Source organism: Rousettus aegyptiacus, unplaced genomic scaffold (assembly GCF_014176215.1).
Source record: "Rousettus aegyptiacus isolate mRouAeg1 unplaced genomic scaffold, mRouAeg1.p scaffold_m13_p_4, whole genome shotgun sequence".
Taxonomy (NCBI): domain Eukaryota; kingdom Metazoa; phylum Chordata; class Mammalia; order Chiroptera; family Pteropodidae; genus Rousettus; species Rousettus aegyptiacus.
The window spans coordinates 63,597,664-63,607,821 of record NW_023416307.1 but is presented as its reverse complement, the minus strand read 5'-3'; the positions used below and the strand labels follow the sequence as shown (position 1 = coordinate 63,607,821).

Below are 10,158 nucleotides of genomic sequence, written 5' to 3'. Positions count from 1 at the left end.
ATGATTTAGAGTTTTCATTATGTAATAGCACATCAACCAGAGTTTTACTTCTGCATTTTCTGTTTAGATGACCTTTATTTCTTTTTCTTGCCTAACCTCTCTGGCTTAGGGCTTCTAGTACTACCTTGTTTAGAAGTAGAGAAAATGGGCATCCTTGTGTTGTTCCTGACTTCAGGTGAAAAAATTTCAGCCTTTTACCTCTTAGTATGTTAACTGTAAACTTTTCATACATGACATTTATCATGTAGAGGTTGTCTCCTTCTATTCTTTGATTATTGATGTTTTCATCATGAAAGAGTGCTGGATTTTTTAAAATGTTTTTCTGCACCAAGATGTGTTTTATTTTATTCTATTAATGGATATCACATAAAATGCTCAATTAAACTCAGAGAAGGAAAAGAGGGGAAGATGAAAAAAAAAAATAAAGGCAATGAAAAATATCTTCATCCTCTCTATCAATCACTTTAAACATCACTTATCAAAATATAAATAGGCAAAAGAAAAGAATAGACACCTCACCAAAGACACACAGATTACAAATAAGCATATTAAAAGATTGTCCTCATCATATCTCATTAGGGAATTGTCAATTAAAAGAACAATGAGATATCGCTACATATCTATTAGAAGCCCAAAATTCAGAACATTGACAACAGTTTACACTGGTGAGGATATGGACCTAGAAAAACTCTTATTCATCACTGTTAGGAATGCAGAATGGTATAGCCACACTGGAAAACAGTTTGGTGGTTTCTTACAGAACTAAACATTCTTAACATAAGATCCAAAAATCATGCTCCTTGTTATTCACCCAAAGAAGTTCAAAAAGTATGTCCACAAAAACCTGAACACAACTGTTTATAGCAGCCTAATTTGTAACTGCCAAAACTTGGAAGCAACCAAGATGGCCTTCAATAAGTAAATAGATAAACAAATTATGAAACATCCAGATGATGAGATATTCAGTACTAAAAAGTGAGCTAGCAAGCCATTAAAAGACATAGAGAAATCCTAAATGCATATTACTGTGAAAGAAATCAATCTGAAAAGACAATTATATGGCATTCTGGAAAAGGCAAAGCTATGGACACAGAAAAAAATATCAGTGGTCAGGGATCGTGGGGAGGTAGTGTTGAACAGTGGGGCACAGAATTTTTAAGGGAGTGAAACTATTTTGTATGACACTATAATAGTGGATATGTCATTATATATTTGTTAAAACCCATAGAATGTAAAACACAAAGAGTAAACTATGGGCTTTCAGTAATGATGGGTCAATGTAGGTTCAATGTAGAACTCTGGGGCAAGATGTTGATAGTAGGGGAAACTAAGGGATGGGAGCAGTATTTGAGAGCTCTACTTTCTGCTCAATTTTTCCTGAAAGCCTAAAACTGCTAAAAAAAACTATATTAATTAAAACAAAACCAAATTATATTCTATATTAACTAAATACCTGAAGCAGTAGTGTCAGTCACTTTTTGGCAAACCTCAGTTACAGAATCTAGACATTCGCATCTGTACTCAAGGCATCAGGCAACACTGGGGTTGGCCAGGACAGAACATAGAAATCATTGGGATAAAAGTCAATTTATCTATGAGATCTGCACCATTTATTCTTTATTAAGACATGGCCCATCCAAAAGGAAAGATGCAGATTTGTTCAAAGCAGGTTGCTTCTTCTTCCTCATTGTAATTAATCTTTCCATTATTCTCTTATTCCTATAAAACAAGTTAGAAAAAATGTTTGAAAAACTGTCAGAATAAGATTAACCATTCCTATCAACCCCTTGAAAATGACCGATTAAAAAAAAAAAATCCACTTCTGGAATTCTTACCTAAGAACTGTGAATAAAAGGGTTTTATGTAGTAAACAATATTTAATATCAGGCCTCATATTCTGTATACAATTGGTTCCACTTCCTTTATCATTATACTATCCCTTCTCTTCCCCCCATATTCCCTTTCTGTTCATATATGCTCATGATTTTCTCATTTAAAAAAATGAGAAAAAGCGGTTTACCTGTATTTATACATTCATTTATAAAAAGAGGGGAAGGAAGGAAGAAGGAAGGAAAGACACAAGCTCCCATTACCATTTCCACTAACTGCTATTACCTCCTTCCTGCTCAGGTAGTAGAAATCATCAATTAATTCCTGTCTTAGTCCTTCACAAGCTCTACTCCAAATTGTCAGTATCGCGTTTCTGCTTCTACTGATCCTTTCAACCTACTCTCAAAAGACACCAATTCTGTCCTAAACTGACATTTGCAACAGGACTGCATTCATCACAACCTTACATGGCCATCTCACTGCCAATTATTTACTTTGAAACTCTGCTCATTGTTTCCTTTCCTCACTTATCTCCCTCTACCTGTACTTTTTTTAGTCTCCATTGCTCACTTGCTATTGATATACTGATTCTTCTTAGGGTCCTTTCCTATGTTCCTTCTAACTCCTACATACTCTCTCTTATATATAATTCAAATGCCAATGACTCCCAAAGATGTTTCTCTTTAATTCATACTGCTCTAGGCACTCAATACCCATGTCAGGCATGTTCCATGTAATATCACTGAACTGGACTTCTACCTTACCTCTGTCTAATAAGAGTATATCCTGTTCTTTTTAGTCTTACATCTCTTAAATTTGTCCCATTCACATTTAAATTATTTGCCAAGGTCATAAATTATCTTTCCAGGATTATTATAATAATCTCTTACCTTCCAACATAGTTTCTATTATAAGATTTCAATTCACTTCCTTAAAAAATAAAATTTAGTTTCCCTCTACATTTATCTGATGTCACCTCCAACAATTCCATCACCAAAAGCTGAATTTTATACTCATGGATGAACCTTAGGAATTCTATAGTCTATATAAAATTTAAAGCAGTGCTTATGTATATGCCCGGTGTATAATTTCCAGATGAGAAGGTATGTAGATATATTATATTCTCAAAGGAGTCTATGTCTCAAAAGTGACTGAGAAATTATGACCCACGGGATAATAAGGGACCTTTAATACAGATATAAAACCTTCAGTGGTCTCTTTTTCCCCTTCCCAGACTTGTAAATATAAGCTTCAGTCATATTGACCTACTTGCAATTTCTAAGTATGTCATGTTTTTTCATTTCCATGTATTTGTATGGGCTGTCTCCACTACCAAAATACCCAAATTATTACTTTCCAACTGGTAAGCTCTTCCTAAGTACATGCACTGAAGTTACCTAAGTTACCCTAACATAGGTGCTACCCACATATTTTCACAGCATCTTACTCATTTCCATTCCAGCATGCTATATGGATTTTGTCTTACTAATTTTTGTATCACAGACTAAGTATCCAACATATTGTAGAACTTTTTTTCTTAAAATAGGTTTCTAAAATTGAAATAATTAATATTCTAACTTGTCAGATACTTTGCCAGGGCTGTTAAGAAGCAACTGCATTTATCTGAGTTCTAAACCACTCCCAAGTTCTTTTTCCTTCCTATTTCTGCCTGATCTATATATGGCAAATTAAGAAAACAGTATGTTTGCCTTCTGCATTCTCCTACTAAATTATTCAGAAACCCATCTAGATATCTACTTTTCTTTGTGCCATACAGATAATTAAGGGTTACCTACCTCTTAACACATTCAGGGCATAACATATTATCTTCTAGGTCTGGGTATGGGAAAGTGCAAGCTGGTAAAAGGAAGAGAGAGATCATCTTCTTGGGAGTGTCGGGCACCCAGGGCTGACCTGCATGGAAGTGCAGCCGAACCCAACCCTTTATGTCTGCCAAGAGAGGTCTGCCATGTACCACACACCACCTGACACCTGGGGAGGGAAAGAGAAGCAAAAATAAACAGCTGAGATCACATAACCACACCCCAATCCAATCTCTCAGCAAGTCACTCTTGACTCTGCTCTTACAGTCTATTGATATATCAACTGAATGAGAAGCATGAGAAATGTAGACCAAAAGGTACTGTAATCTAATTTCACAAATTACGTAGCATAAAGGATAATAACAATGAACGTTTTGGAATGCTTGCTTTGTCTCCAGGATATTGCAAAGCGGTTTACCTGTATTTATACATTTATTAAGAACATTACTATTTACCTTCTACTTACTTTTCTTATTTATAAGTGAGGTAACTGAAGCTTATGTTGTTAAATATTATAATTTTCCCAGAACCAAGATATAGATCCAGATATTTTGATTTACAGCCCATTTGTGTAACTATTACATTGGACTGTCTCAAATATAGAAAAGCAAAAGAATTTTTCCTTAAAAATCTAAGGAAAATCTAATTAAGGTGATGAGATATTTGAGAGAAAACAAGGTAAGTCCTAAAGATCTGAAATTGAGAGAAAGGAGCAGTTTCTGTGGGCTTAAATATCCCCAGACTGTAAAACAAGAGTAGAGATTACATGTGTTTAGCTCTATATACCCAGTAACTAGGCACACTCTTGAATCACAGTAGGTGTTTAATGACAACTAAATGAAGAGGAACTAAAAGGATGGTTAAGTGTGAGATGCTTCTAGCTCATATGGAGTATTAACGGAAATTAGAAAGAGGCTTTATCTTTGGGCAAGCAGGCCTTCAGAGACAGCTTTGTGACTGGATAGTGCTTTTGGAAATTAGCAAAAGGTGCCCATTCATTTACACAGAAAGGAGTACAGCTTGGGGAGCAGATAGTAGGTCAATTTCAGTTTCTGTCTTCCTTTTGGTTGCCTTCCTTGTGTAATGAAAAATATGCCTTGCCATACAAATCAGCCCCGAATAAAGAGAATCCAGAACACTTTTGGGAATGCACTGGAGAGAGGAAAAGAACTCAAGCAAAAAAGGAAGGTGACTTTGCTGACCTGAGATAGAGTTTGCTGGAGATTAAATCAAAAATATCAAAGAGAGAGGAAGATATGGAGAAAGGTGAGGCTAAGTTATTCTCAAGATTTCTTAAAGAGACAGGGGCCCCAAACATTTTAATTATTATTGCCTACTTTCAATGTGCCATTCAAGTTGTTTCTCATGAGTCTTACAATCATTCTATGAATTAGAATAGTTGTAATCTTCATTTTATAAATCAGGATATACCAGGCCTTACGCTAAGTAACTTGCCAATGCTACATACTTAGGAAGTTGTAAGACAAGGATTTAAACCAAGGTTGTTCAATTCTATCATCCATACTCTTATTCAGATTCTGTAAGTGCCTTGAGAAAGTGAGAAAGGCAAAGATCTCAGGCAGTGGCTGATCGCTTTACTGGATAATGCTTTCTTCCCACTTTGGACTTCTGCTTAGTGTAAGAAATCACCTGGCTTAGGGGAGAGGGGAGGAGAAAGGTAGATGGGATTAAAAGGGTCAAATATGTAGTGACATTAAAGAATTTTTAAAAAAAAGCAGATCCATCTGGACAAAACTAGGTTATCAATCAAAAGATAAGCCCTCTAAGGACCTAGTATCTAATCCACAGATATTTTAACTTACTCTTCCTTTTACTACCTTTCAGTATTGAATTAATAAAAGTTAACCTTCTTTCTCTGAAATGGTACTCATTCTTTAAGGTTAATCTTACCAGAGGTTTGCAGCAGAAAGTTCTCTGCAGAAGTAGGAATGAAACATGAATTCACAGTCTTAGGCTGAACAGCTCTTGCAGCAATTCTTGCCCATGCTGCCAACATGGCTTCTTGAGCTGAAGTTATCACTTCAACTGTATTGGTCCCTTTCTCTCTCTCACTCATCTTATAACTTTTCTGACTCCTTGTTCTTTTGGTTACCATCTTGCATTTCTTTGAACTTGACTGCAAGGTGGCTTCCTGTGATGTTTCAGGAACATCCTAGAAATGATATTTATGATGAATATTCAGTGAAGCGCTACTGCTGAGATAACTTCTGTGTCAATTGTATCATTCTTTATACATTGACCCAGGTAGGTCAATGTAGGTAGCATTTAGAGACATTAGTTCCCTTAGAGCAGTGGTTCTCAAGTGGGAGAAATTGTTGATTATTAAAACTGTGAAGCGTGGGGAGAGACATCTAGGTAGAAGACAGAAATTATTTACTTGGCTAAACATCTTAAAATATACAGAACAGCCTCCAAAACAAAAAGAAATTAATTGGCCCAAAATCTCAGTAGTATTAGCTGAGAAATCTTGCCTTAGAGGTACAACATATAGAGTGATACTGGGAGAAGAGGAACAACTTACCTATAAAGGTTAAGTTCTGACTTACCTTTATACTGTCTTCATACACCTCATTCACTTCTCTTTCTTCAGTGTAAGCATGTTCCTTGAGCCTCAGATAAACATCTATTTTCTAGGGGAATTAATAAAGGGCAAAAAAATTAAAAGTCGACAAAGCTTATCATATTTGCTCTGAGCAACAGATTCCCACCAAGGTACTCACCTTACCGTCCGTACTCAAATTGAATTGTTGGCACCAGTTCCGCAATGTGTCCCAACGCACTTTATTAATTGAAGGCAAAATGGTTGGCAAGGGAAGGATTGATTGTGGGCAAGTTTTGAAGTTTTCTTGCATTTGAGGAAGATAAACTGAGAAAGAAGAAAATCAAAGTACAAGTAATTTAAAATTTGTAAGATTCTTTATAATTTTACAAAGTTCTCACTTATTTCTCACAACCCAATTTACACATATACATATCAAATTGTTTTCCTCTTATTATTAATAAGGTAATAGATTCAAGAATTATAGGACTTGTGCAAGATCACATCTCCATTAAAATGGCAAACTTGGGACTCAAACCTACATTTTAAAATTCAAAATTCTATGTTTTTATACTACTTACAGCATCTATTGTTTTTATGGACCTCAACAATCACCAGGATAGAACATTATATTGGATTGCTCCTCCAAAATGTACCCCAACCAACAATGGTCTTCCATTCTGTCAGCCTGCCTCATTTTTTCTTTACAGTACCTTGTTTCAATTCATTTTGTTTAGCTGTAACCTGTCATTATCTATTTCATCTCGAAGTCCTTGTTATTGGCCCAGAAAATAAAATCATTCTGAAAATACTTATTCAATGCCTTTATATGAAGCGCTGAGGACACAAAGGGTCATGACATAAAGAACTGTTAGATATTTGATCAAGTAATTACTCGCTAAGCAAAATACTAGACGTTTTTCAAAATTATTTTGTCTTCCAAATACTTTATGACTCATTTATATGTGAAATCTTAAAAAGCAGAACTCATAGAAACAAAGTAAACTGGTAGTTGCCAGGGGTTGGAGGCAGGGGGAAATGGGGAGATGTTTATCTCTAGTAACAAATTTTCAGTTATAAGATGAATAAACTCTGGGGATCTAATGTACGGCATGGTTGCTATAGCTAACAATACTATATCATATACTTGAAAGTTGCTAAGAGAATAAATCTTAAATGTTTTTACAGGAAGCAAAAAGTAACTGTGTGAGTTGACATGTGTTAAATTTTATTTTGGTAGTAATTTTGCAATATACTCATGTACCGATTGTCATACTGTACACTTTAAAATAACACAATGTTATGTGTCAATTATATCTCTACAAAGTGGGGAAAATTAGTCTTCATAAGAGGTATATAAAGTACGAATTAACAAAAATGAAGAGAAGCCCCTCAAGGATTGAAAATTTAAACTGATATCTAGCTGCCCCATGAGGCTATGCTCTGCCTAAAACTCTGCACTTGTTTTGTTTGTTTGTTTGTTTTTGGTCTTATAAGCAAAGCAGTACATTGTGCTTTGCAAATGAGAAGTATGGGAGTTTGAGAAACTCTTACCGCAGGTAACAGAGGTGAGATTTAAGCTGGACATAGTGTAGTCAAAGGATAGAGAAGAAAATGTATACTTTTCCTTGGTTTCCCAGAGCTGGAGGGGCAGCAAATTGAGCATTCCTTGTCCTCATACCTTTATCATCAGTCCTATCAGTCTTCAGACTGGCTTCTGAGGCTGAAGAAACGCTTGGTTGCATTTGATGTTCTTCATTAGGTACCTCGTAAGCTGGAACCAATGTGAGAATCACACTTTCTTCATCTAATTGATTCTCAAAAAAATCCTGAAAAGGGAAGGATTCATCACTGATTCTCATTTGATGCTTACAGATTAAACTTTTTACTTTCTAATCACTACTAATGAATAAGAAACAGAAAATGAAAGGAGTGCAGACTTACCGAGAGTTCCTTGAACTTGATATTGATTAGGAGACCCTTTACTAGATAAGAGAAACAATAAGGAAATGGACAAAAAAATTTACAAGTGGGCGATAGAAAAAATGGAAGAGTAGGTCTTGGGTGTGTGGAAATCGTTTCCCTCATGGCCTTACTTTTCATCAGCTAAAACACTAAATACTTAAAATTTATTGCCTAAATCTGTATGAAATATGTTTCTGCCTTCCCATCTTCTATCACATGATTCACAGTTCATGCTATCCTTAAGTTTCGTGTTATTCCAAAATCTATTCTGACTCTACTCTTTCTTCAGATTGCTGTCCTGCTTGTTTAAAATACTTCAGTGGCTTATGATTGCTAGTTGAGTTAAAGGTAAAACTCCCTCGAGTAGCCCACAAATTCCTGACCCTGCCTACCACTCCAGCTTGAGAGGTTTCTGAGCTCCAGCCACAATGGCCTTATTTCAGGCCAATGGCCTTATTTCAGGCCGATGACCTGAGGGAAGTGAATGTATTTGTTTTACTACCATTGCTATGACAGTAACTGACACAGTACCCAGCAAAGATTGGGCATTCTAATTCATTTAATGAACTAATGACTGAAAGGTTAAGTGGATAGGTAGAGGAAGGAACTAACACTTACTGGTTTTGTACAGCACACATGCACTGTGCCAGCCGATTTCTGTGTTTCTCTCATTTAATACCCATAGTGTACTTGCAGTAATTTATTAGTTTTCCTACTTTAAAAATTAGGGAACTGAGTCTCAGAAATGAAATGATCAATGCCACTGAATAACGTGCTTGAGAAGATTGCCAAACTTAGCTTTTCCTCTCCAATCCAAGGGTGAAAAAACTCCATTCCAGACCCATTGTAATACTTTTTTCCCCCACAGCAGCCAAGCGGGATCTGATGCAGCCACCTCGTTTCCCTATTTAAATCATCTTAATGGCTTCCCATTGCTCTCAAATTCCTAGCTTGCATATAGGGATTTTGCATTTGTATACCACTTTTTCAAAACACTTTCACACACATTCACTAGTCAGCTTCAAAAAAACATTGATGTTATTGGGAAAATATTACTTGAGATAAGTCGGGACTCAAAGCAGCTACATGGCTTGCCCATAACCATGAACTTAATATCGGCCAATTCAATCCACTAGCCCGGGACAGCACTCCCTGTAAATATCTAAGAAACCTCAGTTTTTTCTCTCCAGTCCAAAACTACTCAAGCCTAGTCTGGAAACTCATTTGATACCAAAGCCACTGGGAGTAGGTTACTTCTTACATTTGGAGGAAAGAAACTAATTGGTCATTTCACTTTCTGACCTTATCCACATTATCCTTTTCCACTTTATTTTTAACCTAGCTCTCCATTTCTTTACCGTTTTTATCTTGCCCAGCTACAACATGTCTTTCTACAAAATAAATCTCTTACTTTGCACTGGGAAAAAGAATCTTTACTTCTCTTTTTTACTCTCACCAAATGTGCACGGAGCCACAATCACGTGAAAGAAAAGTAATAATCCACCGCAAAGAGGAGGAGATTCCAAGATGGAGATTTCTTTTATCCAGAAATTAAGATTCGTAGCAAAAGGGAAACCGGTAAGTGAGCTCCAGAAAGGCTTTGAAAAGTGAATCTGTTGGGAAATTAATTCTCTTTGAGCTAAACTCACCTTTTTGCTGCTGTCAGAATTTGCCATTTCCAGGAACGCTCAGAGAAAGGCAAAGCCAGCACTGTTCAGGTTACCCGCCGTTTACTCCTTTTAACCTGAGGATTTCTAGCCTGATTTCTCCTTTTATAAGCAAATGTCTCCTTCTACTTCCTGTTTCTCAAAAGAGTTCTTTTCTTTCTCCTCTTCCCCTGCACCGCCCCTGCCCCCATTATCTGACAGTGTGATAATTTTAAAAGTTCTATGCCCTATCTTGTCTTTTAGGTGAGCTTTGAATTATTAGGTAGTTAATATCACTCCTAATTTATATTAAAAAGGAGATTTTTATCTCTAT

General features: G+C 36.1%; 1 protein-coding gene across 1 annotated transcript; it reads right to left on the bottom strand.

The window, feature by feature from the left end:
* Window positions 1-282: 282 nt before the first annotated feature.
* On the bottom strand, window positions 283-9,920 carry DPPA2 (developmental pluripotency associated 2). The gene is made up of 7 exons (XM_016162445.2): window positions 9,828-9,920; window positions 7,895-8,042; window positions 6,395-6,540; window positions 6,221-6,304; window positions 5,565-5,826; window positions 3,627-3,822; window positions 283-1,719 (listed from the first exon to the last, which is right to left on the bottom strand). The coding sequence occupies exons 1-7, from the start codon at window positions 9,852-9,854 to the stop codon at window positions 1,611-1,613; spliced, it is 972 nt and encodes a 323-aa protein (XP_016017931.1). The 5' UTR covers window positions 9,855-9,920; the 3' UTR covers window positions 283-1,610.
* Between the last annotated feature and the right edge of the window lie 238 nt (window positions 9,921-10,158).